This window comes from Myotis myotis, unplaced genomic scaffold (assembly GCF_014108235.1).
Source record: "Myotis myotis isolate mMyoMyo1 unplaced genomic scaffold, mMyoMyo1.p scaffold_m19_p_8, whole genome shotgun sequence".
Taxonomy (NCBI): Eukaryota; Metazoa; Chordata; class Mammalia; order Chiroptera; family Vespertilionidae; genus Myotis; species Myotis myotis.
In genome coordinates this window covers 89,599,328-89,618,211 of record NW_023416390.1, presented here as the reverse complement: position 1 = coordinate 89,618,211, position 18,884 = coordinate 89,599,328, and the positions used below count along the sequence as shown (strand labels likewise).

The 18,884-nt window shown below is 41.2% G+C and overlaps 1 protein-coding gene across 1 annotated transcript in view; it reads left to right on the top strand.

The window, feature by feature from the left end:
• The window catches only part of CNTNAP5 (contactin associated protein family member 5), an 876,948-nt gene that overhangs the window by 516,797 nt on the left and 341,267 nt on the right, over window positions 1-18,884 (top strand). The window contains exon 11 of the mRNA XM_036320828.1: window positions 5,902-6,008. Within this exon, the coding sequence (XP_036176721.1) occupies window positions 5,902-6,008 (107 nt within the window). The remainder of the gene's footprint in view (window positions 1-5,901; window positions 6,009-18,884) is intronic.

Genomic DNA, 18,884 nt, shown 5'->3' with positions numbered 1-18,884 from the left:
CCTGAAACTGCCCTTTTTAAAGAAGGAAAACGGGGTTATGCATCTTTTATTTTGAGTGACTACTTTACAGATGAGTTCTCCCAATCACAATGTGTATTGAACAGAGTGAGTCAAGCTCTGAGGCAGCCCCATAGTATTTTTTTTTTTTTGTCATTTTAGGGATATTAGGTTTTCCCATAAACAGGTATTCATTTTCCCTACTGGAATACATCATTGTTGGGTTTATTTGTTGGTTTGTTTGTTTGTTTTTGAGTGACCATAAAAGACATGAATTTCTAGCAAACATTTTCATTGATAAACTGAGTTTATTTATATTTTAAATATATTTGTAATGATTTCAGAGAGGAAGGAAGAGAGAGGGAGAAACATCGGTGATGAGAGAGAATCATTGATTGGCTGCCTTCTGCATGCCCCACACTGGGGACCGAGCCCGAAAACCAAGCATGTGCCCTGACCAAGAATCAACCGTGACTTCCTCGTTCATAGGTTGATGCTCAATCACTGAGCAGCACCAGCAGGGCTAAAATGAGTTTATTAATATGTCAATACAAAGGCCTGTGTGAGGCTTATTAAAGATGTGCTCAAAGTGCCCAAATATTTCTTACATTCCCCCAAGATCTCTCCTCCTGCATGCTCACCTGGATTTGACAATCATGAGTTTTAAAATACTCTAAAGAAAGAATGGGTTTATACTGAAAATGTTTTTATTTCTTTTTTTGTTTATAGAATGCTGATTTACAAAATGGTTAAACTCTGTGAGATGAACTGTGGCTGGTGTTTCTCAATGGTTAGAATGTCAGACTGCAGGCCAAAGAGTCTCAATTTCGATTCCCAGTGAAAGGCACTTATCTGTCTTGCAGGTTTGATCACTGGTCCCTGTTAGGGCCTATAGGAGGGCCAACCAATTGATGTGTCCTTCTCACATTGATGTTCCTCTCTCTCTCCCCTCCCTCCCTTCTACTCTCTCTAAAAATCAATGGAAAAATATCCTCAGGTGAGGATTTTTAAAAAAAGACTCTGGTCTGGCCAGTGGCCAGTGTTGTTCAGTGGTTGAGCATCGACCTATAAAGCAGGATGTCAAGGTCAAATTCCTGGTTAGGGCACATACCCAGGTTGTGGGCTGGATTCCCAGTGTGGGGTGTGCAGAAGGCATCCAATCAATGATTCTCTCTCATCATTGGTGTTTCTATCTCTCCCTCTCCTTTCTTCTCTGAAATCAATAAAATCTACACTAATAATAGACAAATATGTAAATAAACCATACCTCTGCAATGCACCACAGCCAATCAGGACAGAATGTGCAAATTAACTGGACAAAGATGGCGGCGGCCACGGAGCCAGCCTGAGCAGGCGGGAGGCTTGGGTCACCCCGGCGATGGAGGAATCCAAGCTTCCCGCACGCCTGGGCTGGCAGATGAAGGTGGGGCCTGTGGGCAATGGCCACAGAGCAGGCCAGAGCAAGTGCACTTAGGTGGCCCTGGGCGACAGAGGAAGCCAAGCTTCCTGCCCGCCCTGGCCAGCCGCTGAAGGAGGGGCCTGTGGGCGGGGGCCATGGAGCCAGTCTGAGAGTGTGGGAGGCTTGGGTCACCTGGGCTGGCCGCCAAGGGAGGGGCCTGCAAGTGGCCCTTAGCCCCTCACCCAGGCTGGCCACACCACCAACAGGGTGAGGGTCCCTGCTGGGGGGCATAGCCAGCCTGAAAATGGCCCTCAGCCCCTTACCCAGGCTGGCCACACCCCCATGGGGTGGGGTCACTGCTGAGGGGTATGGTCAGCCTGCAAATAGCATCATCCCCTGACCCAGGCTAGCCAGGCACCCCAGTGGGGACCCCCATCTTGAAGGGGGTGTGGCCAGCTTGAAAACAGCCCTCAGCCCCTCACCCAGCAAAAACCCTCACCCCGTGGGGGTGTGGCTCACTTGAAAACCACCACAGGCCCCTTGCCCAGGCCACCCTGCCCCCACCAAGGGAGCCCCCAACCTGATCTGGGACACCCTTCAGGGCAAACCAGCAAGCCCCCACCCATACACCAGGTCTCTATCTATACTAATAAAAGGGTAATATGCTAATTAGACTGGGAGACCTTCCAGAAGATCTCCGGACATTCTTCTGGACAAAGCCATGGTGGCAGGGCCAAGGTAGAGGTGGTTAGGGGCCAAGAGGGGAGGGCAGTTGTGGGTGATCAGGCTGCTGGGGGGGGGTGGTATTGGGGGTGAACAGGCCATCAGTGGAAGTCAGTTGGGGGGGGATCAGGCTGGCGGGGAGGGGCAGTTGGGGGTGAGTAGGCCTGCAGGAGGACAGTTGGGGACTAGCCGGCTGGCAGGGAGGGCAGGTGGTGGAGAGGAGGCCAGCAGGAGAGGCAGTTGAAGGTGATCAGGCTGGTTTTTTGGGGGGGGGCAGTTGGGGACAAGCAGGCTGGTGGGGGATAGCAGTTGGGGGCAAACAGGCCAGCAGGCAGAGTGGTTAGGGGAAATCAGGCAGGCAGGCAGGTGAGCCAGCATTCCCGGATTGCGAGAAGGATGTCTGACTGCCGGTTGTGGGATCAATCTTAAACTGGCAGTCAGACATCCCCTGAGGGGGTCTCAGATTGGAGAGAGTGCAGGCCAGGCTGAGGAACACCCCCCATGGACGAATTTCATGCACCGGCCCACTAGTTTATATAAATAAAAGCCTAAGCAACTGTTTGACCATTCAACTGTCCTTCTGGTAGCTGTGATGCACACTGACCACCAGAAGGCAGATGCTCAATGTACAGGCATGGAAACATGGAACAGACTGATGAATCTCAGAGGGAAGAGGTGAGGGGGGAAGGCAGGAAGAGATAGCCAAAGATCTTGTATGCATATTAGAGGCCCAGTGCACAGATTCATGCCCTGGTGGGGTCCCTTGGCATGACATTCCCCGAGGGGTCCCGGATTGCAAAACGGTGCAGGCCAGGCTGAGGGACCCCACCAGTGCGTGAATCCATGCACCAGGCCTCCATATATATATATTAGACCCCATTTTATTCTAAGAGGGTCATTATATATATATATATATATATATATATATATATATATATATATATATATATATCCCGGTTAGAATAAAATAACAGAATTCCAACTTGAGCTGGCCTGCATGAAATGGGGTTTTCCTGAAAAGATCTTGGGGAATCTCACAGAACCTAATATAGATGAAACAGCCAACCCTCAAAATGTTCAGGGGTGCCCTGTTCTCTCTCTCTCTCTCTCTCTCTCTCTCTCTCTCTCTCTCTCTCTCTCTCTCTCCCTCTCTCTCTCCCTCCCTCTCTCTCTCCCTCCCTCTCTCTCTCCCTCCCTCTCTCTCTCTCTTTCTCAATCTCTCACTGAAGAAAAGCTATCTTCTCATAGGTGAAACATTGCTACTGAGAACTTCTGAGTTTTCCATTTCATAGTTGCAGCCACCAAAAAGAGGCTGATCTGAACTTTTTTTATGCCAAAACCAAAAGAATCCTATATAAAAAAAGCTTAATATGCAAATTGAACGAACGGTGGAACGACCTGAAGAACACCCGGTCGCTGTGACATGCACTGACCACCAGGCAGGTACCAGCAGGGGCCCCCTCAATCTCCCACTAGCCACCTAGCAGAGGGAGGCAGCCATGGCAGCAGTGTGGGTGAGGCCGGAGAGCGGGCAGTGCCAGGCCCGGCCAAGGCAGGTGCCAACTGCGGGCTCCCAAAGACCCCACTGATCAACCCACAGATCTGCCCTGATCGCTGGCCAGTCCTAGGGACCCAACTGGTGCATGATTTCATGCACCAGGCCTTGAGTTGTAGGATAAGAACCTACTGGCCTGGCTTTGCTCAGCTTCCCTTCTTTAAATCTGCGTGTGTGTGTGTGTGTGTGTGTGTGTGTGTGTGTGACACTGTGTGTGTGTGTTTGGGGTGGAGGAGTGAGGGGGAATGGGGTGAGACAGGGTATAGAGAGGACATGTCAAATTTGACAGCTTCAGAGGAGAAACTATGGAGAAATAAAAACTGCAAAAGAAGCAATATTTAGGAACAGGGAAGTATAGGGTGCAAGAGAAAAGGTATGTTGCCGGTGGGCATCTATAGGCTACCTGCCAGGCACTCCATCAGGGCACACCCAGAGGCAGAGCCCCTTGCTTATGTAACTTGCCACAGCACAAGGTTCGTGGGAGGTAAGGACTCTGGTTTATCTCAGTGGCAAGCGTGTTTCTTTTATTTTCCACCAAGACCTGGAGCTGGAAGTAAAAATCAAGAAGAAGGGTAACATTTGGTGCAGGAAAGGGATCACTTTTTTGGTTTTTTTATTCACTCATTGTTTGGATTTGTGGACATATTCCATAGCAAAATTACTGGACCCTATTTTTCCCCCTGTTCTTTAAGCCATAGCTGGGTACCAAGGGGTTACCAATAAGCTCTTCCCATACATAAGCCCTGTCAGCACAATTGAGTGTTTGCTGTGCTGAGCAGAATTTTTCTAATAATGCGTCTGAACATATGCAGGGATATTAGTTTCTGGGCTTTGAAACAATCACTGCTAGAGGGTTCCTTACCTATACAGGGCATTTAAGGTAATCACACGCTCAGTGGTTACACAATAAATGCTTTTATTGCATTAGACCACTTCTGTTACTTCATTGCTCCCACCCTCTCCCTTTTAAGTCCAGGGATGTTTTTTAACTGTAAATATGGTTTTCAAGATTTCCGTATTTATCATTGTTTTTACTCTTAATTTGATTCATTACAAATATGATGCACTTGCCAGCTTATCTCTTAGTAATAACAGGACCTGCAGTGTCAAGATTTTAATTCATATGTATAAAAGGTGAAGAGAATTATTGAAAGGCACTGTGTAGCAAATGTCTGGAGCTGGGATCAAACTCAGGAATGTGTGACCTTAAAGTCCAAGATCTCTGTTCAGAAAAAAATAAAATAAAACATTGTCTTCACTCCCATTAGACCAAGGGACACTTAACCTTTGTTTTCCTATCATTTTTGCAACACAAAGTGTTTTTCTTATTTTGTTGTGGCCGTGCTTTACAGCTTGAATTTCCACTTAATCCAGTCCCAGTCCATTATTATCCCATTTGCTAACATCATTTGTAGCAGCTTTTATGATAGCACATTAATTTTATGTGCTACAACTTTCCTAAGAAATTTTCTAATCTTGAACACTTAACTTGATTCATCATGACATCATTGTGAATAATGATAAGTAGCATGCATAATTTCCATATTTAAAAATATATCCTAAAGATAGAGCTATTTAAGTGTGATTGCTGGGTCAAATTATGTGAATGTTTCAGAGAATTTTTAACATGTATGGTGAAAAAAATTTTTAGAATAGTTACACTATTTTCAGTATAACCTAGTAAGAGCCTTATTGTAAGGGTGATATTGGCACTTTAAACAATGATATAATTTTTTGCATGTTTAATGAGAAGGTACATCTTTTAAAATGTCATGTTGCTTTTTAAAAATAGTGGTTTAAAATAGATTCCTGACTAACCCCCAAAAGAGAAATGTGGGGTCAGTGACCACAATTATCTGCACATCTCCCCTTTTCTTTAAAAATGCAAAACCTTTCCAACATGTGAAATTACAAACTTTGCACATTTTGTTCTGTGGAAAATGAAAAGCCTTACAGATTCTGACTATTTTATAGTAACTTCAAATCAATGAGATTTTGTCCCAGTGTTGAAATCCTTAACTTAATTGCCTAAATCAACTCAAAGCTTTTATTGCCCAATAATTCCATCCATTTCTTATGGTAAATCACAGTTTTTATTTTGATGGATTGAAGACTAGTTAGGTAGAGAAGTATAGCTGACCAATTTACTCTATTAATTCATGCAGGTCGATATTTATTTTTCTCTTTATTCCTACTGATTGGGTTGCTCTGCTTTATCTCCTACTAGGTGTTTGCCAAACTACTGTGAACATGGAGGAAGCTGTTCCCAGTCCTGGACCACCTTCTATTGTAACTGCAGTGACACGGGCTACATTGGCCCCACCTGCCATCACCGTGAGTAGATTCGTGGTTTCCACAATAGAATGGGAAAAACTCCAGGAACACCAGATTACCTTCATGATGTAGTCAGCATGGGGAAGGCACTTGTTATTCATTCATTCAACATGCTTTTCTTGAGATAATACAATATGCCAAACATTGGGGTGGGCATGGAGGATACATGGATATGAGCCATATCCTCATGGAATGTATGGCCTATGAGGAAGACAGACAGGAATGGGAAATGTTGTGGTACAGGCAAGACAAGAGGCCACAGGTGCATAGAGGTGCATAGGGGTGAGGTATTAAGTCAACTGTGTTGTCTTTGTGGGCTGAGTTGTACTGTGATAAACAACCCAACATCTCAGTGGCCTAAGTGGCCAGCAGTTGTGCCATCCCTGTGTGATATGCTCACCACACATGGGCAGAGGGCTCTTGCTCACATTGTTGCATTCTGGGATGCTGACAGAGGCTCCCTCTCTGGAACTTTGTCATGGCATGAAGGAAACACAGGGAAACATATGCCAGTTTTTTAAATCTACCTGTAAGTGGATAACAGAACTTCTATTCACATTCATATGGGCACACCTAAATTTAAGAGGGAAGGAAACACCACCTTATCATGAGATCTGACACAGCAGAACCAACATATTGGTGATAAGTATGATGACCATATGTCAGTGTTTGGGAGGCTTCAAATAGAAAGCTTGAACTGAACTTGTGGTGGGACTATGTTAGGAAAAAATGGAAAAGGAAACTGAATCTGCAAGCAGTTTTTTTGCTGGAGGATTGGGTGGGTGGAATTTCTCCATCACTAGTGGGAGAAAAGTACATTTCTAAGACTGGCACAGGAGAACAAGTGGTTTTTATTTGCATGGAATTATAATCCTCTTTTTCCAGTGTCCTATTGTCTTTAAGCCGGTCCTGGAAAATATGCAGCTGAGGGTTCAGTAGAGCTGAAAAGCAGGGCCGGTGTCCAGAGTTCCTGTGCCATGGTAGAGTTGAGTCTGGTGTAGCATCAGTACAGTTCCAACCCTGATAAAGACGCAGGTTCAAGCTGCCTAATTTTTGACAAAAATTCATGCCATCATTTCCATCAGTTTTTTTTTAATATATTTTATTGAGTTTTTACACAGAGGAAGGGAGAGAGATAGAGAGTTAGAAACATCGATGAGAGAGAAACATCAATCAGCTGCCTCCTGCACATCTCCTATTGGGGATGTGCCCGAACCCAGGTACATGCCCTTGACCGGAATCGAACCTGGGGCCTTTCAGTCCACAAACCGATGCTCTATCCACTGAGCCAAACCAGTTTCGGCATTTCTATTAATTTTAATGTTTATTCTATTCACTTTTTCTAAAGTAATTTAACAATCTTTTAAGGAGTTCATCCTATGAATGCTATTCTACTTTAATATTCTCCATCCACCAGCTTAAAAATAGAATTTTTTAGCTTAAGAAAATGAAATTGATGGAACACTGTAAAGCTGATGAGCTGAACAATCAGCAGACTAAGCTTATCAATATCATTTATTTAAAACCTTTCCATTCTCCTTCCTGTGAAATTGCTCAGTGCTTACACTGTGGGCTGCAACACTAAAAACCCCATGTTTCCTTCTGGAGACCCTGCCAGGACAAAAAAGGAGCATTTGTGTGACTCTGAGGTTGGACAAGCACACTTTGGATGCCTGTGCAATTCAAGAATTTGTCCTCCCTCTAACAAACCCCTGCCACCCACCACCTCTAATTGGGTAATAACCATTGTTTTGAATCACTTGGCAAACTAAGTGCATCAAATTTGCCTTCATGCTTTTAGCAAGCATGTGAGTCACATGTGGGGCATTAGAGATACAAGCTGCCAAAGGGAAGAAAACATCACCTAGGACACCTCATGAAAACAAAACAAGGAAGTTCAATATTCTGCTCTTGTGGAAATGACAATGTTCTTGGTATGTTAGGCACATTTTCTTAAAGCAATCATTTACAATCAGAAAAGTAAATATAAGGTCTTCAGAAATTTTAAAATTGATAATTTCTTGAGTGTTCTCTTAGTATTTTGTCCTTTTAAGCTCTTCAGGGTTAGTTTAATTTTTTTTCATTATTGGTTTGTTCCAGTAAATGTGAACCAATGGGGCTGACTGAAAACAGATAGGATAAACTTTTTTAGCTCTTGTGCTGCATCTGGGTGAGGTGAAGAAGTGTCCAATGGACTCTCTGAGAAATGACAAAATGAGAATTCTGAGTCTAGACACATTAGATTGCTGTGGAAACTTGATATATCACGATTCCATTTCAATATTCTTTCCCCATTATCTGATGACAGTTGAAAACTTGGGTATGCACGTTAGGTTACTTTACAAATGCACCTTGTTCAAAACCACCTTTGTAAGAAAATGATGATGAATATGTGGGCAATTCTTATCCAATCTGTGGCAGCTTCCCCATATAAGGAAAGAATGAGATCATTGTTTCCCGTGGGCTTCCATTGAACACTACTATATCAGGACTGTCAGCTGTTTTTGGTTAAAAATTTTCTTATCTAAGTTGTATCATATTCTCTAGAATAGTAATGAAAGGTAAAATAATTTTAGCCATTCAACACAAGCCCTGGAAAACCAACCAATGTTCATGGCCATCAGACCACCAGAGACAGTTACCATGGTTATTGGCTTTATACAGTGTGCAAGTTTAGAAGTGTGTACTTGAAGCCAAACTTCTAAGTACTCAGGGTATGACTTGGTCATAATATATCATGTCCACCTTATTACAAATCCAAGTTAAGATAGAAAGAATGATTTTTATTTTATTTTATTATGGGAGCATAATGCACAGATTGGTCTACAACGTGATAAACTGAGATGGCATTATTACCATACTAGAGGCCCAGTGCACAAAATTTGTGCACTCAGTGGTAGAGAAGTATCCAAGCCCTTTCACAGTCCAGGAGCACCATGATCAATCACCCCAAAGAGGTAGGCTCTGTCCACCCAGCGGGGGCTTCATGATGGATCACCCCTGTAGAAGGACGCCCCACCTACCCACCACAGCACCACCATAGGGTAGCTTGTGCCTCCTTCTTTGGGGTGATCATGGAGCCCTCCAATTGATTGATAGTCCCACTGGCCAGTGGCCTGGGACTCCCTATTCAGGGTGATCATGGGTGATGGTCAGGCCCCCGACCAACCGCATCGCACCCGCCTTGGCTGCCCCGGCACCAGTAGGTGTCATAGTGTGGTCATCCAGATGGTTGTTTTGCTGTTTGGCTATTTGATCTATTTCCATATTACACTTTAATTATTATAGAAGATTTATTTTATAGATGAGCACATTGAGGCCCAGAAAGGATACATAACTTTCTCTAGATCACATAGCTAGTAAGTGCTGGAGCTGGGACTTGAAAGGAGTAAGTATGGTGGAAGATGTCAGATCCTTAGGCCTTATATCTGATTTCCTTTCTCCAACACACAAGATATTTGCAAACCACTGTACATGAACTTATTGATAGGGCATTCATGATATTCTTCATATAGTTATAGACACACTATGATATTGTGATACCCTGACTGACAATGCAATCCTAGAAGACAGTGATGAGGAAGTATTTGTGTTCTAGGATAATTGTGAAATCATCACAGAAGTAAGTAAGAAGCATTAGGACTTGAAGAACTGCTAAAATTAGAACTGGAGAGACTGGAAAGAGCCAGGACCTGGTGGTGGGAATATATATGCAATGTTTTTGGATGATGCTGATGTTTGCCTGGCTCAAGACAGGAAAAATGAAGAGCTTTATTCATTCCTGAAGCCCATATTGGATCCCTATAAAGCACTTTTCTGGAAGGGAATCTGAGTACACTTTCTCTTATGAGCAGTTTTTTACATGTTATTTGAAAATATCTATAAGTACCACTTTAATGACTGCATCATAAATAGTCTACTTAATGAGACTTTTGTTTTTATTTAATTACTTTAATATTCTGGCCTTTTGAGGGGAGGGGCCCTGTGTTTTTTCCAAATATATGTTATTGTATTCAACATTTCCAGGGAGAACTTTGTGCTTATTTTTTAACCCCACATGTCTTACTGTTTTCTTGAACTAGTCTTAGAAATGGCATTATTGAGTCAAAGATTATGAATAGTTTTAAGGATCTTGATTCATATTACCAATTTACTTTCTTAAAACCTTACTATAGTTTATACTCTCATTAATATTTTCTGGCATCTTGTTTTACCTCCTCTGTTTGAAATGTACTTTTACTAAAGCATTTGCGTATTGAAGTGGAAATTATTTTTGACTGTCATGGTGTGTTCCAGATAAAGCAAAGTTTTGTTTTGTTTTTTTGATGACTTGTATAATAGGAATAAGATTGTTTCCACATAATCTTATTTTATCATTCAGCAAGTACTTCTTAAAACACATCTGGTGTCAGTAACAATGCATTTGATTATTAGTCTCACAGTGAGTGAATTCAATACATGATACAAGTATTTACTATTATCCTTGTGTCTCCTGTTGAGTGGGACTTTCCTTGATGTTCTCACTAGTTCTTTCTGATGACAGTCACCATTTCTCAGCCTTTGCTAATCCCTTTCATAGTGCAGTCTCTCTGACACCCTGATAATGCCTTTAGCTCACTTCTCAGCTTGGCAAGAGGATGTCAATTTTTTTTTCTCTCTTAAGCCTGATATAGTGCTTCTCCCATTGGGCAGTCAATAGCCAGGTATTGACTGGAAGCATATCAAGCTGTCTGGCAATCATGCCCTATAGTCATCACAGAGGAATAGCACTTTTGTTATTTCAATAGTAGGTAAATGGTTCTCTAACTACATTGCATTTTATGGTTGGACCAAAAGGTTGGAGATGGTGGGGGATTTCGCTAAGTGAGTTTATTTATTTATTTATAAAGTATCTTTATTGTTGAAAGTATTACAGATGTCCCCCTTTGTTTTTGTTTTTTCCCATTGACCCCTTCCACCCAGCACCTGCCCCCACCCCAGGCCTTTACTACACTATTGTCTGTGTCCATGGCCTATGCATATCCTATATAATAAAAGCCTAATATGCTAAGTGTCTTATCCAGTTGGCCATTCAACCAATCAAAGAATAATATGCTAATGATATACTGAGGCCACTCAACCACTTACTATAATGTGCACTGACCACCAGGGGGCAGACAGTCAGCCAGTTGACTGGTTGCTATGATGTGCACTAACCACCAGGGGGCAGACACTCTGACTGGTAGGTTAGCTTACTGCTGGGGTCTGGCCAATCAGGACTGAGCGAGATGGGCCAGACATGCCCTGGAACCCTCCCAAGGTTCCTCCCTGACTGATCAACCTCCCGTGTCCCTCCCCAGCCCCTATCATGCACCAGTGGGGTCCCTCAGCCTGGCTTGCACCCTCTCACAATCTGGGACCCCTCAGGGGATGTCAGAGAGCCAGTTTCAGCCCAATCCGGCAGGCCAAGGGACCCCACTGGTACATGAATTCATGCACCAGGCCTCTAGTATGCATATAAGTTCCCCTGTTAATTGCTCCCCACTCCCCTCAACCTCTGTTTTCTCTCTGAAATTTGTCAGTCTGTTCCATGCTTCTATGTTTCAATATATTTTGTTTATCAGTTTAAAAGCATCACGCATATCTCTTAGGTCAGGTGAACTCATATTCTAAAGTTATTCTGTGGGTTTCCTATTAGGATGTAAATAGATGCTTAACTCTGAAGGTTATCAGCAGATGTTCCCAGCTGCAAGTAGACACCCAAAAAAGAACAGAAAAGCCAGTAATGTATTGTTGAGTCCACACCTTGCTTTTATGACACTAACCACAGTTCTTTATGTCATTATTTTTATTCATGTTAACTCTCTATTGAGACTATAAACCACTTTAGGGAAGGAACTGTTTCTCATTTATATTTGTACTAACTGTTTCCAAGGATTGGTGACATAGAGGGCATGTTATATATTTGCTGTAATAGACAATTAAGCAAAGAATAATAATTTGGTGTGCTATTAGACGGGGCCTTCGTCAGGACAGGATAATGTTTGAATCTTCTATTTAAAAAACTTGTCTAATCCCTGAAACATAGAATAAATCTGCTGTTGGCTATATATGCACATAGATACATGAGATATATGCACACAGTTATGTCCAGGTAATGGGCTAAGGGCACTGTCCATTTCTGTGGAAGGTGAAAACTTCTCAGAATAATTGACGTTTTAGCAAAGACCTAAAGGATGTGAGAGGACAAGAGCAAGGAGAGGTAAGAGTGAGCAGCATGTACAATAGCAGAGGGGCATGAAGGATCCTGCAGCAAAGTGGGAGCTTTGAGATGCCCAGTATGGCTAAACTCTGCATAGAAATGGAGGAAGGTGCAGAGGCAGAGAAAGAGGCCAGACTAGAGATAAGTTGAGAAGAAGCTTGCTTCTCGCTGGACATCTAGAAGCAGCCATAGTTTGTTAGTTTGACTTTAATGCTGGAATTGACTTCCTAATATTTATTTTGTTGTTTGCTTTTTTTTTATTTATTGGCTTCTTTTTGGAAATATAACAGATGTTTTTATTGAGCATGCACTAAATTGGAAGGTATGGATGACAGAGTTATTTGTTGGTAATTGTTGAATGACCAGATAGGTTTTTACAATTGTGTGGGTAGCAAATAATGAGAGTCAGCAATTTAGAAAGATGGGATACAACCTGAAAGACATATCTAAAATTGGATATAACACTTGAAAACAAATCAGACGCAGCAGAGAGAAGGATGACTATTAGTGTTTTAGGTTGGAAAACTTCCTGAATGAAGGATGTGGTGACTGCGTTCTAAGATCTGTCTTAGCCTGATGGTCTAATGTCAAATCCAGGCCAACAACTTACAAGACACGTAAGTCAGGGCAGTTGTGTGGGTTCTATGTGCTTCATCTTCCTCATTTGTGATATGGGCTAATAATAACATCGACCCAGCAGGGATATCATGAGCATTTAATTAAAAAATCTGTGTATTTAGTTTGGTTCCTGTCAAATGTTGTCTTCAGTTCAGTCAGAGATGCAGTGTTTGCACGGAGAGATGCTCACTGTGCAGAAGTGACTGGGAAGCCCCGGAGAGAAGTCCAGGTGAGGACCAGAGTGGCTGGGTGTATGGGTGCTGAAGCCTTTTGAGCATATGAGGTATGGTAGGCCAAGGGTGGAACCTGCAGTGTCACATTTTAAGGGACTCAAGAAGATACAACTGAGACACAACTTAAAAAGGAATGGTAAGGGAGAAAAACAGAACAAGAAAGTAGAAATCTAACAAGCAGAAAGAAAAGTTTTCAAGAATAGATTATAAAGAGAAATGCCCAATGATATCCCCAAGTGATATATGAAGATGAGTTAATCAACATGATTGGTGATTATTGAATGACCAGATAGGTTTTTAAAAAAGAAATTCGAGAAAACCCAATAAGGGAAAGAAAGAAACCATTTTTTAAATAGGTGACATATGACTGTGGCAGTACTGGAATGTATTAGAACTTTCTGTTCCAAGAGAATTTGTTAACTGATGAGTATCATAGCTGTTGTCAAGATGAAACAATTCAAAACTATTATCTGCCACTGATATGGTTGTGCTCTCCTTTAGGAGAAAAGTCTAATGCCCATGAATAAACAAGTAATGCAAGGCAGGGTGTGACTACATGCATCAGATTGCCTGCAGGGTGGTAGTTACTCCTTGAAAGGAGAGATGGGAGCAGGTTGAACTGAGTGTGAAAGAGTTCTTAAAGGATTGATTGGGACTGAAATAAGGGCCAGACTTAAATAGGCAGAGAATTCTCAGGAGAATGTTGTTCAAGGGAGAGAATCAATAAAGGAGTTTAAATAAGGATGCATGGAGAGTGTTTGAGTTTCACTCAAGGGACTTGCCTAAGAAGAAGAGAATGAACATTTGTTGAGCTCCTGTTAGGTCAGTAAACTGTACTCAGAGGTTTATATAAATCATCTCAATTTCTGAGCCCCCCTTATATTCTTTACTCTCATCTTATTGACTGTGACAATTCTTCAAGCATCTGGGTCTTCACATATGCAAATTTCTTGACCAGGAAGAATCCTTGTCACTTTCTTTGCCTGAGTCACTTCTGTGGATTCCTGGTAGAAGTCTGCCCTGTTCTTTTCTTGGTGTTGCTTTTCCCTGCTCCTTTAGCATCCATTCATGGAGAACTTATAGCACCATATTAAACTGTAATGTTTGGTTCTTGTTTTCCTTTCAAAACTATAAATTTTTTGTGCATTCCTCTGTATATCTGGCATCTACTTTCACATAGTAGATCAATAAACATCTCTTTATAGCCAAAATGTTTAAAACCACTGAGCTGGTAGAAGTGGGGTTTGAACTCAGATCTAGATGGCTTGAAAGCAATTGCTCATCACATTACAACATTTATAAGTGGAAGGAAGAAATAGTTATGGAACATGCAGGATTTAAAAACAAAACTGATTCAAAAACTTCTTATCAGAGAGAGGGAAGAATGAAGGGTATATATATATATATTCACCTCAGATTGATTTTCTTCCTTTTGAACATATATCAACAATTTAATAGTTCCACACAGTCATTTCCGACATGTTAATTTGTTTTATTTGTTCTTTCCTTCCTTTTTCTCAAATCTCTTTCCCCTCATTAATTGAGACAACAGTACAGCTAACTTCAAATACATTGCCTTGACAGAGTGCAAGAAATATAATCACAAGTTTTGGCTTTATTCCAAGTCCTTAGAAGTAATAAAAAAATCCCCAAATATGAGAGAATATCATTAACTGGAGATGATTTAATCGTTGATGTTGCCTTCCTTTAGAGAACCTCTGATATTTACTTTTTGAACACTGAGCAGTAACAATGAACGTTTATTTCTACTTTCAATCAACAAAAGATGAATTACTCTAAAAATACAAAGTTCCAGTATGTCCCATGAGTTAGTGGAAATCTAAATTTGGACACATACATGAGCACACATCTTCCATCTGTGCCTCAGCTGTGGATCCAGAATGATCTATGTTGTATTTAAAGCTTTCTGGTCTTGGACAAATAACTTTTTTTTTCAGTTTAGGTTGCTTAGTCTCTAAAATAATAACTCATTGAAACAGCTATTTTGTGGATTGGAGGAAAGGAATGGAAAATATCTAGCATAATGTTTGAGATTTGGCATTTCTATGTGAAATGATATCTATTATATATTTAAAATCATGTTTTTGAAAGTTTAGGGACATTTTTCATGTAAGAGACATTTGATAATTTATTCCCCTATACTACCAAATCATATAGATCTACGGACACTGTTTACACTGCAGATTACGATATAAGTAGTAGTTGTCATCAGCGGAAGAGCTGAAAGGTGTGATGCCACTGAAAAAAGACTAGGCTGGGGCTCAGGAGGTCTGGGTCAGATGTGTCTCTGCCACAATGACCTTCAGCGAGTCATATGCTTCTTGTAATTCATATTCCTCATGGGACTATGTAAGTTATACACAGATTATACATGGTACCTAAGAAAGAGGAATTGTACGTGCTCCAGCAGTATGAATCAGAATGAGTATGTTGATTCTCTGAGGTGTATTGGAATCATACTGTACAGTTCTCTTTTTCCTCCTAGCTATTTCTTAATGTTCTAGCTCAGAATAATATTTGCATCTATTATATAGCCCAACTCTTTTCTACAGTTTAGAAAACATTCGGTGCTTTTCCTCACTATTACCTCAAATAACCTTTAAAAAGTAAAACAAATGAAAACATCAGAGGTGCTTTGTAAGGGTCACAGATATTTACAGTGCTTGCATCTTGCCCTTGGAACATTAGGTTAAGTTAAACCACTGTGGTCTTCATTTGGAACAGATCAGATCAAAGAATAATAAGAGTAATAAGCAATAAGAGTATGAGAGTGTGATTTATCAATATAACTTATCAGTTTTATTTTAAATAATAGAGTGAGACTTGACTATCTAAGTTTTCATGAAATTAAGGGAATTCTCAGTATGCTCAGTTTGAAGCTTGCAAAAAATATTTTGATTATGTAATTGAGAGATAGAATCCATAAAATGTTCCTTCATTCTTTAAAATTCTACAACACAATAACACTGTGATATGTGGCAAGTTATTTCTCCAATTTGAGTCTTACTGTGTCATATGCCCAGAGAAAATAATAGGACCTGTCCCTATTGCTGCCGGATGAATTCATGAGCCAGTGGGCGTGAAAACTCTCTGACAAGTTCCATTCTAACCCTTCCTTGCAGATTCCTTCTTCCTATATATTTACATAATTGTGTTCTCACTGTAACCTTGGTTCAGGACAAAGCAAGTGTTTAGAGAAAGGACTCAAGACTCAGAGCAGTTTTGAATGGAGAGGCCAAGGACATTTGGTTACAAAACCTGAGTAGGGCTAAAACCTAGATATTCTGCTTGTCTGACTTTGTCAGTGTGAGGATCCTGCAAAAGTTTCTCCAGCTACATCATAGTCTACCTATTGTTAGTGAAATTCTGATATAATTTTAAAATTTCATTTTTGTTACTTTTTTTCTAAAAGAAAAACTCTGATTATGCCATTGCCCAGCGTCACACTCTCCGCTGAGTTTATGTTAGGTCCTTGCTTCTCAGCTCAGTGAGTGTGGTTCTTTATTTGGAGTCTTCCTGAATCACAAACAGTTCCTGGTCATGGCCCCATGTGTATACATGTTATAGCAGCTCTGATCCACTCTTCATTCCTTAAACACATCAACTTCTTTTTATCACACAATTTTTCTGACCCTGAATGTTCTTCCTGACTTTTCCTCCAGGTGATTCTGAGTTCTACCTCGGCGTCTGCTTGAGTGTCTCCTTCCCGGGCACACTGGTTGCACATTTTGCTGTTTCTTTGGCAGGAGTTTGAGCTCCTTGGGGTCAGGCACTTTGGTTTTTCCACACACCGATCCTGGTACCGAGCATGTCGAGAATACTGCACGCACAGAATATGTGCTGAAAGGATGGAGTTCCTATTCTGCACTTGTCAGCACGTCCTTGAGTTGTTTTTGCATGTCTTTTCCATTGGGAGAAGGTAAAACACAACATATCACGTGACACTCCACAGCATCTGTCAGCCTTTCTCTCTGGCCATGAAGAGAAACATCCAATTTTTAATTTGATGAAAGAACTGGAGTCACTGCTTTGAATTCAAAGCATAAGTTCTTAAAGATCTCCACATCAAGGCCCTTATGACTCCCAAACAGACTTATAAATCATCTTTCAGTTGGCAGAGTTGTAATGTACGATTTCAAGACACTAACATAAATAGGACTTTGGGTAAGTAAATATATGTTGAAAATATAAAAAGGAAATGAAGCTGTCCATCATCATGGCAGGACATGTAACTGAGTTTATTAGTCTGTCAAGGAGAAGATGTCAAAGTCAATTTTCAGCAGCACAGACTCCCTGCTGGCAGCTGATGTGATGATGAAGGCCTTGGCAATCGCCCCTCATCCCGTCTCCCTGATCCTGCTGATGTGATGGCTGGAAGGGAAAACAAGTGAATGTTCTGCTAACACTTTATTTTACTGCTGCATGTTGATGAAATGGTCATTCAATGGGATGGTCGTTACATAACTTGCAGACTGGAGATGCCAGGAGCCCACAAGCCTTTTGAGTAAAGACCCGTGCTCTAGCTTCTCCTTAAGATGGTGTGTCGCCCAATGACAGCACTAGGACAGTGGTCGGCAAACTCATTAGTCAACAGAGCCAAATATCAACAGTACAACGATTGAAATTTCTTTTGAGAGCCAAATTTTTTAAACTTAAACTATATAGGTAGGCACATTGTTATTAACTTAATTAGGGTACTCCTAAGGCTTAGGAAGAGCCACACTCAAGGAGCCAAAGAGCCGCACGTGGCTCGCGAGCCGCAGTTTGCCGACCACTGCACTAGGAGAATGTCAAAAGAAGCAGAAAATAAATGTGTTTTTTTGAAAATTTATCGTTTTGGGGGAGATGTAAAGCATGAAAATAATTTTTTAAAAAATTAGGTTCCCTTGTGTTCAATTCCAGGCTCTAGCAATGGCTAATTAGCCTGGGAAAAATTACTCAACTTCCCTGTGCCATGGTTTTTTGACCTGTAATACAGGAATAATATATCTGTGTTGGGATATTTTGATGATTATGTAGGGCAGCAGTTGCAGTGCCTCTATAACAGGCACTTGATTTAATTAATTTTTTTTTTGGACCTCCACACTTTTACCTTTTTTCATCTTCTGTGGATAACATCTAGCTTAGTAACAATGCTGGTTGCTATGTTTGGAAAGGATCTTTGAGTATACGCATGTTATTTGCATCCTTCCTCAGGTCAATGCTGTAGAAACATCCTAATCAATACCTCTTGCTTTTATTGTGCTCCTCTGGTGGCTAGAAGGCTGATTTCTCTTAGAAGCTAACCTTCTCTGGTTAGACATTGTTGTGTCCTCAATGAGTCTACTATGGAAACCTACCATGCACGTCCTCTTTGCAGAGTTTTGAGGTGTCCCCAAAGCATAGGACATGCCATCACTTTCTCCCAACACTGTATCACATCTCGGGTGCCCAGAATGAAATATGATGTTTGTGGGCTCCATAATACTTGGAATCACTGGGTTCAGAATTAGGTAATAACAATCAGGGTGAGAAAATGTTTTTTGCTTATAGTATACTTATTATCATATTATAATACTTATAATTGATCCCCAAATCAGTGAACAAATATGATTAGACACTTTAGTTTGGCTGCTTTGTTAGGATTGAATTGAGAGACTTATTTTCATTTAGCACAAGTTCTTATAAATTTCTGCTGTTTTCTTCTCACTCTTCCACACAACATGCATTTATAAGAAGTATGTATAAATTAGTATCATCTCTGGGTCCAGCAGTGAGCACTGT